This window comes from Megachile rotundata, chromosome 2, assembly GCF_050947335.1.
Source record: "Megachile rotundata isolate GNS110a chromosome 2, iyMegRotu1, whole genome shotgun sequence".
NCBI lineage: Eukaryota > Metazoa > Arthropoda > Insecta > Hymenoptera > Megachilidae > Megachile > Megachile rotundata.
In genome coordinates this window covers 13,683,286-13,704,883 of record NC_134984.1, presented here as the reverse complement: position 1 = coordinate 13,704,883, position 21,598 = coordinate 13,683,286, and the positions used below count along the sequence as shown (strand labels likewise).

At 31.0% G+C, this 21,598-nt stretch overlaps 1 protein-coding gene across 6 annotated transcripts in view; it reads right to left on the bottom strand.

The window, feature by feature from the left end:
- Positions 1–500: 500 nt before the first annotated feature.
- The window catches only part of LOC100875335 (RNA-binding protein 38), a 43,236-nt gene continuing 22,138 nt past the window's right edge, over positions 501–21,598 (bottom strand). For 4 of the 6 annotated variants that reach the window (XM_076529078.1, XM_076529077.1, XM_003701688.3 and 1 more), the window contains 2 exons: positions 8,779–9,149; positions 501–6,004 (listed from right to left, as the gene is read on the bottom strand). In XM_076529078.1, coding sequence (XP_076385193.1) covers positions 5,844–6,004; positions 8,779–9,149 — 532 coding nt within the window. In that variant the 3' untranslated portion in view covers positions 501–5,843. The remainder of the gene's footprint in view (positions 6,005–8,778; positions 9,150–21,598) is intronic. The other 2 variants (XM_076529079.1, XM_076529080.1) reach the window with 1 other exon arrangement.

The window sequence follows — 21,598 nt, the reverse complement described above, 5'->3', positions numbered from 1 at the left end:
ATTACCAAGTTCACAAGTTACCAATTTACTAAAATACTAAATATTAAATTTCTCAAATTTCCAAATTGCAAAATTCCTTACTTAATTTCCTAAAGTGCTAAATTTGAAAATTCCCAAATTTCCAAATTTGCAATTACCAAGTTTACAAGGTACCAATTTACTAAATTACTAAATATTAAAATTCTCAAATTTCCAAATTACCAAATTTCTATATTTTCACATCACCAAATATACAAGATACTAATTGCACAACTAACTAAATATAAAAATTCCAAAATTTCAAAATTTTCCAATTACAAAATTCCCTAGGTACCACCTCCATAAATCACTGAATATTAAAAACACCAAATTTTCCCAATTTTCCACAGATGTTCCATCTTACCAAAATAAAATGCTAAACAAAACTGCCAATTGTGACAATTGTTAATATCACAAACTCTATAAAAAAAACTATACAGAAGAATGGAAGGGGTATCAACACACAATTAAAAGCAACACAATTGTCTGAAAATTAAGACTTTATTTCCTCTTTTCTTTTCTCCGCTAATTTTCGGTAATCAAAGTTTTGTGTTTCGTCGTCTCGCGAGTAGTTCAAGTGTGCGAAAGCAACAGACAACAGCAGTCGCGATCTATCGTTCGTAAGATCAAGACACGTTCTTTTATTTCTCTCAGAGACAATATACATATTTCCGTTTCCTCTCGTAAACCTATCGATAGGATGTATAATAATATATAATTAATATTATTCAAGATAACAGACGATATATTACAACCGTTAATCCTAAGAGTGTAGAATATTCGAAAGGTTCTTAGGTTAACCTACGAAAAAATTTTCTTCGCGATTTTTCGGATTTATCAATTTGTTTTTCAGTGCGACGTGAAATTTTCTTGTTTCCTAATAAATTCGACCGATCACGTGTTCTCGTCGCTTTATTTAAGTACATGAACAATAATAATGAATAATCAATAATGACAATAATATTATCAATATCAATAGTAATAATTATTCATAAGTAATAATAATAATAATAATAATAATAAAATAGTAAAATAATAATAATATATCAATAGCATTAATTTATTTTCCTATTATCTTATTTAAACGATTATGTAATAATTAATACTTAACATTAAGCCTTCCTAACAGCATCTCCTTCGCTAACTTTTTACAAGACTTTTGGTTTCTCTTCTCTGCTTCTTTATTCGCATTAACGCCTAACTTAACATCCTAATGAACCGAGTTAACCTCCATCTACGTATTCGAAGGATTTAAGACTAGACAGACTCGTTCTTCATAGCCTGATCCTTCGTCTAACTCGGTGATGAGCGACAAACGCCCACAGGGCAGCAACGTGTACATAATGTATTTGTGGGCACTAGTGAACAATAAATTTTACTGTTTTAATATATTTTATATTGATTATGTGGATATTGAAATTTCTGCATTTAAGAATTTAGGAATTTTTTAATTTTTTGAGAATTAAAAATTTGTTAAGTTAATTCATTTTTTTATTTCAGTTATCAAGTTATCAAAATTTATCACTTAAAAAAAGTTATCAATTATTAAGATAACAAACTATTAATATTTTAAGTTATAAAACTATCAATTTATCAATTTGTCAAATTGTCAAATTGTTAAATTGTCAAATTGTCAAATTGTCAATTTATCAATTTCTCAATTTATCAATTTATCAATTTATCAATTTATCAATTTATCAATTTATCAATTTACCAATTTACCAATTTACCAATTTACCAATTTACCAATTTACCAATTTACCAATTTACCAATTTACCAATTTGATAAACTATAAAATTATCAAATTGCTAAATTCCTAAAATTACAAAATTACCAAATCATCAAATATACTTGATCATTTGTAATAAACTTGATAACCTCAAAATTAAAAAATTCACTTTTGTGTATCGAAATTTTGAAAATTAACATTCCAAATTCTCAAATCCACAAGTTTGCAAACTTAACATTTCTATATCCACATTTCTAAATTTGTTCAAGTATAAAAGTTTCAAATCTCTACAACGAGAGAAAATGTTCGAGCCTCGTTACTGCCCGCGGGCACATGTGCCCATCACTGATCATCCCTTGCTAGTTAGTTATCCCTTTTCATTTTCTGTCTCGTCGCATTTTTTTCTTCGTTTTTTTTTCATTCTTTTTTTTTAGTTTCACCCCTGTACACGTGTTAGCGAGTAGCATCGCGCTAACGAATCGCTGACTAGTTTCTTAACCATTAAAGACTATTCGATCGTGCTAATTAAGGCACCGGATCACTTGTAAAAATGGACGAACGAATTGTTTGCATCGCAAGATTCCTCGGGCCGCTAGATAACATTTAATTTGCGTGCGTGTTAGTAATTTATGGAATCGATCCGTATTTAGAATACATTATAAAGAGACGTGTTTGGCAATGTTTTGGTATGAATTTCTAAATTTAACCGAACCTGTAACTTAAACAACCTTACGAACTGTGTGCGTCTATTTGTGTAAACGTAACGTGTTAAACGTCTATATCAGAGTCCGATCTGATTAACACACGCGTTGTTAACAAGTTGACTGCCATATTGCATCTTATGCAATAAAACAAAATAAAAGAAATTCAGTATCGCCATTGACATAGTAATGTGACAACAAAATTTTAGATTTACATCTGCAATTTGAGTATTAATAATCTTAATATTCTTTCGCTTTATACAGTGGACTCTCGTTATATTGCATATTACATTGTAGACAGGACAAATTCTTAAAATTGGCAATATATTGAGAATCAATTAAATTAATTAGATTGCGATAGTCAGGTAGTATTGCTAGTGCGTGATGTTTTTACACAAGTGACAATATAACGAGAGTTTACTGTATTTTAAAAACGATCGTATTATTTTGACTAATTCCATCGAATAATAATTTTAATTTAAAAATTAATAATTATGTAATGGGAATAAATTAAGTATCATGGAGATGTGGTAGACTCTCGCTATATTGCCATTCTTAGTACACACACCAATGGCGTCTTTCACCATAGTGAACTACCCAGATCTGCAATAATCCTCTACCTAAATCACTGCAATATTAAAAGACACTTCTCAGTCCATTCAGTATATTGCCGTTTTCAAAAATCGTCCCTATCTGCAATCATTTGCAATATAATGAGAGTCACCGTGTCAATTTTGACTTAAAGTTGTAAAAGCCAAAAATTTCACAAAGTAACTCTCAAAATAGCATTAAATATAATTTTTGCATATGTCACTAGAAGTAACTATTTTCACTATGGCGGTCAACGTGTAAATAAGTTATCAGTTGTCAAATGAAGTTTTTTTAGTATTACTACAGCCTTGATAAGGAACTATAATTAATTTCTACTAATGCATTAGTAGCGTCAATTGAACAATGTTAAACCGTAAATAAAATTTACAAAGCTCGTTTAAAAATTCTCAACGAATTTCACCAAAGGAAAAAAGAAAACGAAACAATTACATTTATCCATAATCGCAAAAATTTGTGGTAATTGTGCATAATGTTTGTGCCGTAAGTGTCAACATTTGATTTGTCGTTCAATTTGTTAATACTCGATTTAATAATATCGATTCGTTCGTCCGTTGGTCCTCGTTACATTCATACTACGATACGCTGATCAGTTCGTTTAAATAATGTCTATAAATCACGCAAGAAAGGCATCATTAAGACACTAGATAATTTCGCTCGTACAGTATGGTGAGATTCCCCAGAAGAAAGTAGTGATATTGGAAAAGTCTACAAATTTACTAGAAAAAAAATCCGTTTGAAGTACAGAAATATGTCGGTATATAATAAAATCTCGATATTGTCCTGCTGGATAAAATCCCCTTCGTAATTCCCTGTTACGCCCCTAAAGCCCCTGGCGCGGGAAAATATCGAGATTTTATTATACAATGAGATATTACTGTTATTATATAATGCACTAAGCATTATATAACGTGTTGTAAAAACTTTTCCTATATCGCCATTTTCCCTAGGGAAATCTGTCTCGATACTGTACGATATTCTAAGGCAACGTCGGTTTAATTCAAACGCGATCTCTATTTACTTACAATTTCTTAACGTCCCTTTTTTCATTAAATGGTCCTATAACCTCAATTTTAAATCACCTCGAATATTTGTTGTTCACCTTTCGTTTTATTTTTCTATATTGCATATGAAAAACGCATAGAAATTAGGAACAGATTGTTTTTAACGAAATGGAACAAACTCTAGATCATACAGAGTGTTTCAGATTGTAATTCTAAAGAATAAAAATGGAGTATCAGATTAAATATTTTTTTAAAGACAAATTATACCAATCAGGCTAAAACACCGTTTCGTTTTATTTTTCTAATTTTTGTCTCAGCTGCACGTACAAAACATTCGTACATAAAAAACTGAAACACCCTGTATATCACATTCGTAAAACGTTCACATCCTTCGACCAATATTCAGAAGTGATATCCAGTGTCACATTTCAACGGATTTTACGATTTGGAAGATTACAAAGAAGTTATAATTTTGTCAGCTATACAGGGTGATTCAAAAGTCACTATGCGAATATCAAATATGTGGAAGCATGTCTCATAGGAGAACACTTTTTATTTATTACAGCAGATTTTTTGTGTGAAATATATTGTGTTATTGAGTACATAGCGACTTTTGAATCACCCTGTATATACAAGTAGCAGTATCAATTCTGAATACGGATCAATTTTCCAATTTGCCTCGATACATTCGTTTCGCTCTAACGAACTTCGACACCTAACAAACTGTAAACTTGAATGTTAATCGCAAGGAATCCAGCGTTCGTAAAATGTTCGCGCGTCTCTTGAAAGCCTCTATTGCCCATCATGCTCCGTTCAATTATAAATAATCATAACGCTAACGACATTACGTATTCGTCTTGTATCTCGAAGTACGTTGGCCTAGGCGTGCCAAGTTTGGCCCTATATAAAGGAGAACGTGGAAAGGAAGATTACAAAGTGGAGGAGATTTAAGATTATGTTAGCAAGAAATTGCGAATCGATCCTCTCTACACCGTAAACCCTTATCGACTTCTTCCTACTAAACTTTATTAGTTCATAGAGTATTTCATTGCTGAAATAACTGTATCCCTCGAAATGAGCACTTACGTCGAGCATAATTCCTAAGATATAGAAAATATAAAAAAACGTTTCAAACATAAGTTACATAACACAGCAACTACTACAAGCCTACGTTAACAGAAATTTGAAAAAAGTTTTTCCCTTCGAAAAATAACCTTCAGAAATTTTTTTTTTTAATTTCGTTTACACAGTCTTGTAGCATTTATTTTACTGTTGAATTTTCGTTAGAAACATTTTTCTGTATCTTTTATATTTTACGAGTTATCGCTTCGGTCCCGAGTGGGTAATATTACAAACCGCATAGAAAGCGTCGAAACGAAGCGTAGATCAATTAGTCGCGTTAAAGTGCGACTAAACACGAATAAAGGATACTGTTACCGTCATTTTGGATTACTCTACGAGCCCAGTTCGTATAAAATTCGCGAATAAGAGTTTACTGCGTCTCGCAGTGGCGCTAGTCGCCACGAAATTTCCCTCTGTGTCCCTCTTTTTACGCGCCGTTCCTATAATTAACTCGTGAAAACGTGGAGCTTCGGCTCCCAACGGTCGAAACAAAATGGCACCCCCGTGCAATCACACCGAATAATGCCTGAACGAGACAAGAATAAAGATGGATCTCGACGCAGGTAACCAGGTGACGGCTGAAATTTGTACGGCGTGAATGGTGTATCGCGTCGCGGATTCGATGGTGCCGATCTCTTGTCTGTGACTGGTCATAGTCTCTATTGTAATCTTGCTTCTTGAGGTGTCGTTTGATACGGGAGTCCAGGGAAGGCTGCACCCGCTGCCGTTGCAGCTGCAGCTGCTGCTGCTGGCAATCCTGCAGCACCTGGTAGCGTTGCATACGTGTATGGTGTCACGTAACTTGCTGCTGCTGCGTTCGCTGCACAAAGAGAATAATTAAATTGATTTTCTGCTACTTAGCACTGTCAGGCTACTGTATTTCATTTTTCGTTAATTTTGGTGCTACTGAGGTAGATCAAGGTTGCAACAATTTTACGATACTTATAATATCTTTACATCAAATTAATAATTTAATATTTTTTTTATGCAAGAAATTTAGAAATTTTTGATAGGACAATTTTATACAATTAGATACCTGATAATTAATTTTTAGGTAAAAAATTAATTGTCATTTATTGGTGTTAATGCTTACTATTTATTATTAATTAATAGATTAAGTGATTGATTGATCAGTCGATCGATCGATTGAGTAATTGATTAATTGATTGTCTGACTCATTGATAGATTGATTATCTGACTGATTGATTGATTAATTTATTGATTGCTTGATTGTCTGAATGATTTATTGATTGATTGATTTATTCATTGATTTATTCATTGACTTATTGATTGATTTATTCATTGATTTGTTGATTGATTTATTGATTGACTTATTGATTGATTTATTCATTGACTTATTGATTGACTTATTGATTGATTTATTGATTGATTTATTAACTGATTTATTGACTGATTTATTGACTGATTTATTGATTGATTTATTGATTGATTATTTGACTGATTTATTGATCGATTGATTATCTAACTAATTGATTGATTGATTAATAAATTAATTTTAATACAATGTTTGAGAAATTTGAAAATGTAATTCATATTTTAGTTTCAACCTTGAGTTACTCAGTGACACAAAATGTCTGCCAAAATTGTTTTTTTAATACATCGTGTAATTTGTATCTTATTAAAATTACGTATTAATCATGTAATTAATATTTTGTTCAATTTGGCAAAATACATACAATCATTGCGTAGTAAAGCTTATCGACTACTGTCATCCACCGTGACATTTGTTCCCACCACCACCGTAGACAGCACATCAGAGCAATTAACAAAATAATTTGCACGTTGAATGGTATCGAATGCAAAGCCAGCGTAAGCATGCAATATTGCATCTCCATCGTCGGGTTCTTTATTATTATTTTTTTTATCGTGTGATAATGTAGGTATCTGTTGTACCGGCAGCGAAACATTCCAGCGCAAATCAAAGAAATCATTATCAAGCATTCCTTGTGTGATCATTATACTGCTCAGATAAAAAGTGTCATCTCATAGAAACTTGAAAAGGAAACGAACTGCAGAAAGTTCTCCTGCTAAGTGCAAACAAGACCAGTCTGTCAAATCAATTATACAAAACATATGCTCTAACTCATTCTGAACAAGCGACAGGTAATTCTAGAAGTGTTGTCATTGATAAATATCGATTATATTGGAATATTATAAAATTACTACATTTATTGAATATAGTCATTTTGAATTACTATATTCAATTAATTCTTCAGGATATTACTGATGAGTAGCAATAAAATATGAATAATCGACAACACAACTAGGTAAAATTAGCAGAAAAAATCTTAGCGAGATTCCCACCAAAAGTTTCACCCGTGCAAAATAATTAGAATGTGTGAGTATACTTTCGAAAATATTTCGACCATCTTGAAACTCCCTAAGAAAATGGCATTCAACTGCATATAGTTTGTTGCACATAGAAATATTTTACATAATTTAGAAATGTAGAATTCCTTTAATTTTTAATTTTAAAATCTAATTAATTTCTAATAAATTTAAAAATCTATTAAATTTTTAAAATCTAAAAAATTAGAGAATTTGCAAATTTGGAAATATAATTATAAAACTTGTAAAATAATACTCAGTCAATATACTAAAAAAAGATTATAAAATCTGTCGAATTTCTTCATAAAAACAAAGTAGTGGGAATGTTGCAAGAATCGCTGCTACGAACTACTCAACTACGAAAATGTAAGTCGAACATGAATATCATTCCCTCTTTCTCTCGCTTTCACTCTCCATTCCACGCTCCTATAAACAGATCTGGACATTCAAAACGTAGCTCGACTTAAGACACAGATATTTAAGGTGGACATATAAAATTTCTTGACTTTCCAGTTCCAAGACCTGCACATCCCCAAATTTCTAGAATTGTAAATTCCTAGGACCCCACATTCCTACATTCTCTAATTCCAAGCTTCACTAATTCCTGTATCCTTAAGTTCCTTGGTCCCCCAATTCCTACATTCCCTAATACCAAGCTTTACAAATACCCATATCCCTAAGTTCCTAGGTCCCCAAATTCCTATATCCCCACATTGGTACATCCCCAAATCACTACGTCTCCAAATTGCTATATCCCCTAATTCCAATCTTTACAAATACCTACACCCCTAACTCTACACCTTGAAACTTCCACATCCCCAAATTCCAAAATCACCAAATACCCAAATTGCCATATCCATAAACCTCCAACCACCAATTTCCCTAATTTCCTACGTTCCCATATCCACACATCCGCAAAATTCCACATCTCCAAATTCCCAAAGTGTCTACCTCCTACATTCCCAGCTCCCTAACGCCCCAAATTCCCAGAGTACCAACCACCTACATTCCCATCTCCCTAAGTCCCCAAACCCCATAGCTCAAATTCCTATAATCCCCAAATCCTTAAATCCTCCAAAGTCCCAATTCAGCAAACCGCGACACCCATTCCCCTCCATTGCCATATTTTCCCAACGAACCCCAAATTTTCCCTGCGCGATGCTCGCATGTCCAGTCCCGTTCATAGAAACGTGCACTCGTTATCTGATTGTTCCGGTGCGTTTGTGTTTTCTAGTAATTTTCTACCGTTGCTACGTAGCACGGACGGCAGAAAGGGTGGCAAGAGAGCTTTCTCCAATCGTTGTTGTGCCAGCACCGCAGGGCTGCTACCGGTGTGCTGCTGGTGGTGGTGTATCAGCCCGTTGCTGTCCTTGCTCTGGACACTTTTCAAACACATACCAGCCGCGGCGGCGCTGGTATAAGGATAAGCCTCGGCGAAATTGTACGAGGTCCCTGGATAACTGGCCGCCGCTGCGGCGACATTTTGATACTCGTAGAATTGGGACGCTGCTGCCATCGCGGCCGCGTGAGTCAACTGCGTGGCCGGAAGCGGAACCAAACCACCTGGCGCCGCAGCCGCCAAATATGGCGACTGGTACACGTAACCCGGTGGCACCCTGTAATGAAAATTATACAACGGTCACTATGTTTCAACGTTTCGAAACGATGGGGATACCACTCGTACATCTAATTACGAATAATATCGGTATATCCTGGTGGACTATGAAAAGAGCAGCGTTGTAGTTCGTGCGGTAGCATTGATGATGGTGGCACTCAGTATATTTCATTTTTTAGGTCTTCTTAAATTTATGATTAGTGTGTTGTTATTAATTATTATTAATTTGTTTAAGATGTTGATGGTGTTTGTTGATTGATTGATTGATTGATTGATTGATTGATTGATTGATTGATTGATTGATTGATTGATTTATTGATTGATTGATTGATTGATTGATTGATTGATTGATTGATTGATTGATTGATTGATTGATTGATTGATTCATTGATTGATTGATTCATTGATTCATTGATTGATTGATTCATTGATTCATTGATTCATTGATTCATTGATTCATTGATTCATTGATTTATTGATTTTATATGGGCCTCGACTGTTATGATCATTGGCCCAGATGGTGTTTGTAATTATTAGTAGAGAATTATTGTTATTATTGATGATTAATAATTAGTATGTTGTAAATTGGTAATTGTGAGTAATAATTGATTATTAATAAAGGACGATGTTATTGATAATTTGTAATTGATTATAGTGTAAATAGTGCAATGTAATTGAGTATGTTATGATTAATAATTTATCATTTATTAAGTATAGTACAATTAGTGCGACGTAATCAAGTATAATATAATTAATAATTTAATTATGAATTATATATAAATTTCGAATTATTAAACATATATAGTAATAAATAATTCATGGTTTACGAATTATTACGTGTATTAATTAGCAATGAGTGAAATGCAAATTATTATTGCACATAGTAATTAATATTACTGTAATATTTACTATGTACATTGTAAATTGTTAATTGTACATAATAATTAATAATTAATAATTATATATATAAGTTAATAAATTATTATACTATTAATTTATAACAAAATAATTGTAATATATACTTAAGATTTTATTACAAATATATCATTTTGCTAAAAAAATATAAAACAATGTAATCTTGTATCCCATACAAAAAATTTGAAATATATTGAGTTGTACCATAATCAATGTAAAGCAACGACACTGTCCATATTATATTTTGTAGGATATATTAAAAATTTGTACTATACGATTTTATCAAATTTTAAATTTCAAAAATTCTCTAACCTTAAAAGTACATTAGCAATATTTCCTAACCTCAATATTTTTAAATTTCAAAAACCTCGAAAGTACACTAATTTCCTAATCAAAGATACTTTCTAACCTCAAAAGTATTTGATGAATTTCGAAGACCAGCATGGGATAAATCATAAAATTATGTAAATGAATATAACCTTGCATATATTATATATAATATAGTTAAAAATCGATGTCAAAATAGAAATATTTCTAAAAATGTAGTCCACCAAGATATCTACATATCACACCTGCTTTTCAAAGTAACCTAAGGTCCACCAAGTTTCTTGATACCAAACTTGAACAAAATTGATCAATGAAATTTGATGGACTCCGGAAGCTTTAACAGTACATATCTCCCGGTGCAGTTATTAAGAACTCGAGGAGAAAGGAGAGGAGAAATGAAAGGAGTGTGTAATTATAATAAAAACAGCGAATTTGTTATAGTTAACCTTCATCGATAATATTAAAATACTTGATACTATCAGCACGTGACTTCACACATGTTTTTCGCGATTCTGAAATCACAAGTGTGCCAAAAAGCTGTCGGAATCAGCGAAGAACAAACGGAATTTATCGGACAGCTTGTATTACAAGTATATCAATGATCGTTTGTGCGACTGAATTAATAATGCAATCGTGTGGCATCTGAATCGGATTTACTCCAACATTTAAATGTCACGTGAGTCATTAGCAAAATACAATAGAACGTGGATTATACAAATGTCGGCTATTATTCGGAGAATCGTGATGTTTTGTCTGTGCTTTGAAAAATGATAGACGAGGATATAGCGGGATCAGGTGATATCCCATTACACCATGAAGCTGAAAATACATTAGGCGGGCACGGTTCCAAAAGAAATAGATGCGGGATAAATATATATATGGCTTAGAAAAAATTAGACCTCTGAGCAATGTATATTAACTTCGGTCTATATGTGTGTTTCAACATTTAACTGTTATTTATTACGCAATGTTTATACAACTTTGTTTACGTATTCAACAAGTTGTAATTTATTGTTTCAAGTAATTTATATTTTCAGATTCGTTTGTAGATTATTGGGGGGAAATTTGGAAATTCTGCATTTTAGGGTTGTTAATCTTTAGGTACACGAATTTATGAATTTTTGTATTTTTGTTTTATCAAGTTTTGGAATTTTTAAATTTTTACATAGCTTTTTGGAGCTTTGAATTCTCAAGTGGTGAAATTTTCGAATTTTTGAATTTACAGCTGCTTAGATTTCTAAATTTCTGAATTTCTAAGTTTCCTGATTTCTAACATTTTAGTTTTCTAAATTTCTAAACTTCTAAATTTTCAAATTTCCACTTTTCCAAATTTTCAAATTTCCAAATTCCCAAATTTCTAAATTTCCAAATTTCCAAACTTCCAAATTTCCAAATTTCCACTTTTCCAAATTTTCAAATTTCCAAATTTCCAAACTTCTAAATTTTCAAATCTCTAAATTTTCAAATTTCCAAATTTCAAAGTTTCTAAGTTTCCAAATTTCTAAATTTCCAATTCTAAATTTCTAAATTTCCAAATTTCCAAATTTCCAAATTTCCAAATTTCCAAATTTCCAAATTTCCAAATTTCAAACCCTCAAACTTCCAAATCATCAAATTTTCAAATCACTAAATCTCTACATCTGAAAATACAAAACTATTCAACTTACAACTCGAAAATTTGCAAATTCATAAATTCCCTACCATTCTACATCTCGAATCGATTACATAACATCCGTTTTACCTAAAATGATCGACTTTCTTTTGAATAACCGACATAAGTGTCTATAATCCACGTTCTCAATTACAATAGTACCAATAAATCTTCTAAACTATACAGGGTGTCTCACAACTAGTATAGATCTCACGATTAATTAGATCTCTGAAATGGTGGATAGCTGACGAGATTCTGAATAAGATTTTCCTTTGCGAAAATGGGGTATGAAGCTTCGTTTTTGAATTATTAAGGAAAAACATCGACCAATCAGAGCGCGAGAACTACGCGCTCAGCCACTAGGCTCGAAGCTGTCGCTCTCGCGTCTGCGCATGCGTAACCCTCGCGCTCTGATTGGTCCGCGTTTTTCCTTAATAATTCAAAAACGAAGCTTCAAACTCCATTTCTGCAAAGAGAAATCTTATTTAGAATCACGTCATCTACCCCCCATTTCAAGGATCTAATTATGAGATCTACACTAGTTGTGAAACACCCTGTATATCAATGTTCGTCTATAAATTGTATGACTAATAAAGAAAGGAAAGAAACAAGGTGGACAACGGAGAGCAAGACGGTGGGAAAACGGTGACGGTGTGGTATCACTAAAGGCGTGACAAAAAAATGCGCAACAAATCCAAGGAAAATAAAAAAAAACTCCTCTCAACGTGTCGGCAAAACAACAGCAAACCAATAACAAACGTGTATTGTAGGTAACTTCACAAATATAAAGATACTTCTCGGCACACGACACACGATTACCTAACACCAACGTTAGTACCTAAAATCCACAGGCGTATAAAAGAAAAAAAAGAAAAGTGATCATTTCACGGTAATCCTTCTGTCTCTATCTCTTTTCTCTCTTTTTCTCTTTCGTGGCGTAGAATCGATGATAAAAGGAAAAAAAGGCAAATGAAACTCGGCGCCCCGACTCGATTCTCTGTCGCATGTTCTCCAATTTGCCGAATCGAACCCTCTTTGACCCGACCTTGATATTGCAATTCATATGCTATACATTTTTATATGCTGTAGAAACTTTTTAGAGAAGCATTAAATTTTTTGGATAAATAAAAATTGTCTACTATATAAATTGTAGTAGTAAGTTATTATAAAATTGTATGGTAAGTAGGTTTACTAGAGATGTAGGTTCTCTTTGATTTTAGTGCAACTTGATCAGAATGATGAATGTATATGTACATTAAATATATTGAAAATTATATAATTGTCGTTAATAGGTAATAATGAGAAAAATATTCTTAACAAATATTCTTAATAAAATGTTTAAAATTATATATGTAGTTCATTACAGTAACACAAGACCAACTATTTTTAATGAACTTGTAGCGTAGTAGCAAACGCAGTAGACTTCAAGTTTTTTATTCCGAATTCAAATCCCGCCGATGCAACATTTTTTTTTTTTTAATAATTGCATTCATTATTGCAACGATGCAAATATGTATTTTATGTATTAAAACCCTGTAATTTTTTTAATGTTGCTCATAATTCATTTCCTAATACATATAAGTATAATTCTAATAAAAATTGAAACTATAACAAAAATTTCATTAGTATGGAAAAATAATTCCTAAAATAATTTATGTAAAAATACATAAGTAATATGTGTAAAAAATTCACAAATGAAGTTAAAATTAAAGAAATAACAGAATTGTGACAAATGAATTATAAGTAGCAATAATTATTAATTATTAATTATTAATTATTAACATTCGTTAATTTGCAACAATTCAATTATTCTATCAATTTTAATTGCATCAATTATAAATGACAAATGAATGTAACATAAAGTGTGACTCAATAAAAAATAATATGAGTGTCGCAGATTGTAAGAGTTGTTCGTAAATCGCATTTTGCAAAGGACATAGAGGCTCAGGAGACAGCCCTGAACTTTTTAACGGATCGATAATGGCCAGTGTCCAGTCCACGAAGGAAATCAATATGTTGTCCTGTGGCTTCGAACAGACAGTTCGTCCGGTTCGTCGAATGATACCCACCGACACCCATAACACATAATCAAAAGTGATATGCGTGCCTTACGGCTCTTAATTGGTGCACGGAAACTGGGTCGTTAATTTGATTGCAGATGGAAAATGGAGATCGTTTTTAATTTATACACTTTTTATCTTTTAATGAGAGGTGTGATGTGTATGTTTAGACGTTCGAAACTTTTTGAAGGTGGAACTTGGGATTTTGGGATATGGGGAATTTGAGAATTTGGGATTTTGAGATATAGGGAATTTGAGAATTTGGAATTTTGAGATATAGGGAATATGAGAATTTGGAATTTTGAGATATGAGGAATTTGAAATATGGGGAATTTGAGAATTTGGGATTTTGAGATATAGGGAAATTGAGAGTTTGGGATTTTGAGATATAGGGAATTTCAGAATTTGGGATTTTGAGATATAGGGAATATGAGAATTTGGAATTTTGAGATATGGGGAATTTGAAATATGGGGAATTTGAGAATTTGGGATTTTGAGATATAGGGAATTTGAGAGTTTGGGATTTTGAGATATGGGGAATTTGAGAATTTGGGATTTTGAGATATAGGGAATATGAGAATTTGGAATTTTGAGATATGGGGAATTTGAAATATGGGGAATTTGAGAGTTTGGGATTTTGAAATATGGGGAATTTGAGAGTTTGGGATTTTGAGATATAGGGAATTTCAGAATTTGGGATTTTGAGATATAGGGAATATGAGAATTTGGAATTTTGAGATATGGGGAATTTGAAATATGGGGAATTTGAGAATTTGGGATTTTGAGATATAGGGAATTTGAGAGTTTGGGATTTTGAGATATGGGGAATTTGAGAATTTGGGATTTTGAGATATAGGGAATATGAGAATTTGGAATTTTGAGATATGGGGAATTTGAAATATGGGGAATTTGAGAGTTTGGGATTTTGAGATATGGGGAATTTGAGAATTTGGGATTTTGAGATATAGGGAATTTGAGAATATGGTAATTTAAGAATATGGTAATTTGAGAATATGGTAATTTGAGAATATGGTAATTTGAGAATATGGTAATTTGAGAATATAGTAATTTGAAAATATGGAAATTTGAGAAATCGAAAATTTGAGAATTTGGAAATTTGAGAATTTGGAAATTTGAGAATTTGGAAAATTGAAAAATTGAAAAATCAAAAATTTGAGAATTTGGAAATTTGAGAAATTGAAAACTTGAAAAATGAAAAAATACAAAAGTACCAAATCTTAAAATTCCAAGAATCCAAAAACCCAACCCAAAAGCTATAAATCATAAAAATTCAGAAATACAAAAATCCAAAAGACTTCCACTCTCAGAACCAATAACCCTAAACAATAAATTTGAAAATAATTACAACATAATGATGATGGATTTTCACCACGAGATTCATGAAATTAAACGAAACACAGAAAAGAGCATCAAAAACTAGGATTACGGTGTTTTATTACGAGCTAAGAGGACATCACCTGCTATATTTTATTTTTTTTGTTAAACTGATCGCCTCAAAGATTAGTTTATCGGTGATCGTCGTAAAAATATTACAGTTGGCTCGTTACCAGATGGCTACCAGATGCTTTTCGAGCCACTTGCAGCCAATTTCTCAGTTCTAACAATTTCCCTGGACGAAAACGCCACGCCAAGTTTACGAAAATTAATAGGATACTTAAAATATTTCTGTCTGACCCCAAATAACGACAAAATCTTTTTACTTTGGTGTCATTAGTTTTGAGGATTAGAAATTGTATGCAATTTTAATAATTTCTTGCATTTGCAAAGTTTCAAGTTTTCAAGTTTTTAAATTTCTAATTTTCTACATTTTCAAATTTTTAAATTTCTAATTTTCTATCTTTTCAAATTTTTTAATTTCAAATTTTCTAAATTTTCAAATTATTTAATTTCTAATTTTCTATCTTTTCAAATTTTTAAATTTCTAATTTTATATAGTTTCACATTTTCAAATTTCAAAACCTCTAATTTTCTATATTTTTTAATTTATTATATCTCTAACTTTCTATACTTTCAAAATCTCAAATTTTAAAATTCATATCTCAAATCATCAAATTTTACATCCACAATTTTTGTTGATTTACAGGTCTCTAATATGATATTAAATAAAATGGTGGACGTTGATCTTAAATTTGTATTAATAATTAATAATTTTGCTATTAATTTTATACGAATAATAATTGTATTATTAATTGTTTTTATTATAATCAAAAATTTTATTATCAATTTTATAATCACATTAGATCTCAAATACGATTCAATAAAAATGTAAGACCACCATCCGCCATTTTGATTAAAATCTTCAATCGCGACAATAATTCAACGAAAAACTTTCTCCTCCACAATGATCACAGCTAAAATTTCCATAAATTAGTAACCAAAATATTTCCAACTCTCAACTTTCTCGAATACAAATTCTCTTTTCATATAAAAGATTCGCCTAAACGATCATAAACACGCAGATGTTACGCAAGTAGAACGCTGACAATCTGCATTCTAGGAATCGTGGTCCGAACCTTGGACAACCAAATAAATTCACGAAATCGCCTCATCTACTCTCGCATGATCTTTCTCCTTTTTTTTCTCTCTCTCTCCTGCTTTGTCCTTCCATTTTCTATCGAATTTATCTTGCTAACGCATCTTTGCGGCGAGCCGTGCATTATGGATGGCTCGCGTGTCCTCAACCCTACTTTTTCTGTTCTGTATTCTTTTTTTATTTTACTCGACCCTTCTTCCTTCCATATGTATCGTCTCTCTGTTGCTGTCCACACTTTTTAATTGCGCTTTTAATTGGTGCGATCGTGTATGGAAAAATCTTACACGATTCTTTTAAAACATTTTCTTTTAAAATTCATAGGGTGAGTAATTTAATGTACATTGAGGGGATTTGAAATTATTCAAGTTAGTTGCTGATGTTTTGAAATGTCAGTTGTGTGACATTTAATTGGAGATAATTGTGATTTGATATTTCAGGTGGTTTAGTAAAATAATGTGGAGAATGTTTGAATATTGTTAATACTATTATTGAAAATTTTGTAGTAATGTAATAGTGTATAATATTAATAATATGAACTGCAGTAATGTACTAATATTATATTGTAAGGTAATATTGCAGTAATGTCAGACATATAATAATATGATATTGCAATATTATGATATTACTGTATAACAAGAAAATAGTACAATAATATTATAATATAAAATTGCAAGAATATTATAATATTATTATACAATATGACAATAGTATAATAATACATATAATATTATAACAATATTATACAATAAGGTAATAGTGCTATAACATTATAATAAAACAATATAACATTTGAAGAATATTATACAGGGTGTTCCATAATTTTTGTAAGAGTCAAAAGGGACAGTTAGGGCGATTCTGAACAAACTTTTCCTTTGCCACGATATTAATTGAAGCTCCAGTTATTAGCAAAAAATATAGAAAAGAATATTATGCAATAATATGCAATGAATAATATGCAATGTACAAAGTATTAACAATATTATAAATATTATAATATAATTATGTTTAAAATTGTTCCTCCTCCTTCACTACTAAAATAAGACGTCAAAGGTGTACATCAACAAATTAATTAATCATATATTTAATGTGCACTTATCATGATGCGCTCTGACACGTACCAGCCATTTTTATAATGGCGAGTACCGCAACAGCAAACGTTTTAACAGCAATAAAAAGTATACTGAACATCAAAATGCATTTATATTGGAAATATGACAATTTCTTGCATGACAATGTAACAATAAATCTATTTCAAGGTTGCGTTCCGATTTCTCTTTACGATTCGCCTATCTAAATATGTTTAGCTCGTAACGACTTTACGTCAACATTAAAATATTCACGTTTGCTGTTATCAAATTATAAAAGAGGAACTGTGCACGAGGAAAAAAATGTGTACAATTCTTTTTACGTTTGTAAAGAAAAAATGTGGTAGTTGAACGTGTAATTGGATGGAAAATAATGATTGAAATAATTGATTATTAAATTGAGTAATAATTATAATAATTTTCTATATAATTATTTTGTGGAAAATAATAGTTGACAAGGTTAATTGTATAATTGTATGAAAAATGGTGGTTGAAATAGTGAATGATATAAATGGGGAGAAAATAATAATTGAACAAGTAGATGACATAATTATGTGAAGAAAAATTAGTTGAAAAAATGAATGATAGAATTATATGAAAGATAATAATTGAAAAATATGAATGATGTAACCAAATGAAAATTAATAATTGAATAAATTGACGATATAGTTATATGAAGATAGCAATTGAAAAAAATGAATGATATAACTATATATAATTGCATATTGCAATATATTGCATGAATTGATGAAACAACTATACAAAAAATAATAATTGAAAAAATTTACCAATATAACAAATCAAAACAGAAATTAATGATTAACAAAATAAATTATAATAGATATTAAAAATAATAATTAAAAAGAAACTCATAATATAAACACATCAAAATTAATAATACAAAAAATTGATAAAACTATAAAAATTGATGGATATAAAAAATAATAATTGAAAGAATAAACAATATAACTATTCATTCCTAATCAATGAAACAGAAGATTACAGAACATAATCCATCAGTCGAAGTGACAGCAAAGTAATTAACAACTAAATAATTAATTATCGTTCAAGCTAGAAAAATAAATGTACATCACCCTATTTAAATTTTCTTTTCACTATCACAATATTTCGTGGACACTCATGTTGAGAAAATATTCGATGCAATGTTAAAATTGATTACTTCAATGCACTTGACTTTTAATCACTTAAAGATAGTTTCAATTTGAATATCAGAAACTTTAATCTATCAGTAGTGTGACAGCACAGCAATCATTGTAGTGACTAATTGTTGACGACTTTGAACTACAAAAAGAGAAATATAAATTGCACAGACATTTTTGCTGTTGCAAAAATTTTTGAAAATTTACTATCATGAAAATTTTTATGAAATACAAAAAATAATGAAGATTTCAGTACTCAAAACTTACTATTGGGTATCAAACACTATAAAAACAAAATTACCTAAAACTTGTCAAAAAATTCAGTTCAGATGAAAAGACTTAAAAGAACTATAATTAAAAAAACTTGATGGACTATAAAGTTAAAAATTCTTATAAAATTAAAAATTAATTTTCAAGTGAAAACTGCAATAAAATAATAAACTAAGTATATTATAAATAATAATACACAAAAATAATATATGTATAGAATTTAGTGTTACTAGAAAAATAAAAATCGACAAAGAATTCCTGATCATTTCGATCGACACGACGAGACAATAATCGACTAAACGATTAATTATCGATAAAGTAATTGAACGTAACTGCGGAATAATATTAAAGCAACAACGTTGATCAGTCAATGTGTTCGTCCTTGGCACATCGCGTAGAAGCGAGACGGTTGTTTTAATGGTCAGTGTAATTTTCACGATGAGAAATTGTCGGCAACACATCATGGCGGTGGTCATGTAAAAGCTTTCATACGATCGATGTAACCTAAGGGTATGCTTGCGGGTGAAAAAACATGTGGTACAATTTCTCTTGGGATTCAGCGCAGCCGTCACGTACTGACAATTAAAAGAAAAATGCCATTGTGTTCGTTCCACTTCCAATCAGATAACGGCAGATAAGCAATTCTGATAAATCTACCAGGCGTCAAGACATCATTAATTCGTTTCTTTGATAACTTGCAAATCTACCTCTTTGTTTCGAGTTTCATCGAATATTATTTAATTATGGGGCACCTTAAGTACTTCATTTAGAATAGGTAACTTTAGAAAAAGATTTCGAGTGTACGTTTAGGTATTAATTTTTGGATGTAAATGATTCGTGGTTTTTATCGTTAGAATTTCGGAACTAGGAATCTAGGGGATTTACAATTTTAGAAATTAGGAATTTGAGGAATTCGAAGTTTAGAATTAGGAATTTGGAGATTTGGGGAATTTGGAGAATTTGGAATTGTGGAATTTTGGAACTAGGAATTTGGGAATATAGAATTTTGGAATTAGGAATCTAGGGAATTTGAAATTTTAGAAATTAGGAATTTGGAGAATTTGGGGAATTTGGGGAATTTGGGAAATTTGGGGAATTTGGAAATTTTTTATTTTGGAATTAGGAATCTAGGAAATTTGAAATTTTAGAAATTAGGAATTTGGAGAATTTGGGGAATTTGGAAATTTGGAATTTTAGAACTAGGAATCTAGGGAATTTGGAATTTTAGAAATTAGGAATTTGGGAAATTTGAATTTTGGAACTAGGAATGTGGGGAATCCTGAATTTTGGAACTAGCAATTTTTGGAATCTAGAATTTTGGAACTAGAAATTTGGGGAATTTGAAATTATGAACTAGCAATTTAATGATATAAGAATTTTAAAACTTGATACTTGGAGAGCTCAAAATTTTGTAATTTGAGATCTAGGGAATTGTGAATTTTGAAACTAGGAATTTTGAAAATTGAAAATTCTGGAACTAGGAATTTTAATCACCAATAAATTTGGAATTAGAAATTTGTGAAACTGATAATTTTGGGACTAGGACTTGAGAAACGAACTTGAAAAACTCACTAAGCAAAAACTCTCACAATCCTAGAAATTACGTTAGAATAGATAGAATATTATTAGAATATAACACTTTCTATTTTTACATAATTGAAAAAAGAATCAGATACCTAAAAGAGAAGAATAAAACAGTAAAAAAGATAGAAAATCTATGCAAAAGACCGTCAGAGGTATAAAGAGAGAAAGAAATAAAGAACGAAAGAAAGAAAGTAACCTCATAGTCATGCGAAGGTCTGGAATTGTCCTTTCGTGACGGATCTAAGTGACAACCCTCGATTTCCGACGCAAAGTGGCCGTACACCGCGATTAGGATCTCTTGGTTCCAAGGCAACACACGAGGGTCGACACGTGGACAAAGTTGCTTAATCGTCCCTTCTGATTCGTATGTGGGTGCACCCTTTACTCACCACACAACACGTATGGAAATGTAACTAAGTGCTATGGGTTGTTACGAGGTAACTGTGGGATGTTGAAAACCGCTGGAAATTAGCGAACTTCATTTGGTACGATAGAAAATAGTTGGGTACAATTTTCAAACTCTCAATTCTATAGATAAAAAGATTCCTTTTTCCAAATTTTCAATTGGTCAAATTTGTCAAATTTTCCAAATATAAAATTCGCAAATTTTCTAAATTTTATAATAATTAAAAATTCTAAATTCTAAATTTGTAATTATTCTTAAAAATTCTTAATTATTCAAATTCTGCAAATTTTCCAAATTCTCCAAATTTTCCAAATTTTCCAAATTCTCCAAATTCTCCAAATTCTCCAAATTTTCAAAACTTTCAAAATTCTCCAAATTTCCCCAATTCTCAAAAATCTCTAAATTCTCTAAATTCTCTAAATTCTCCAAATTCTCCAA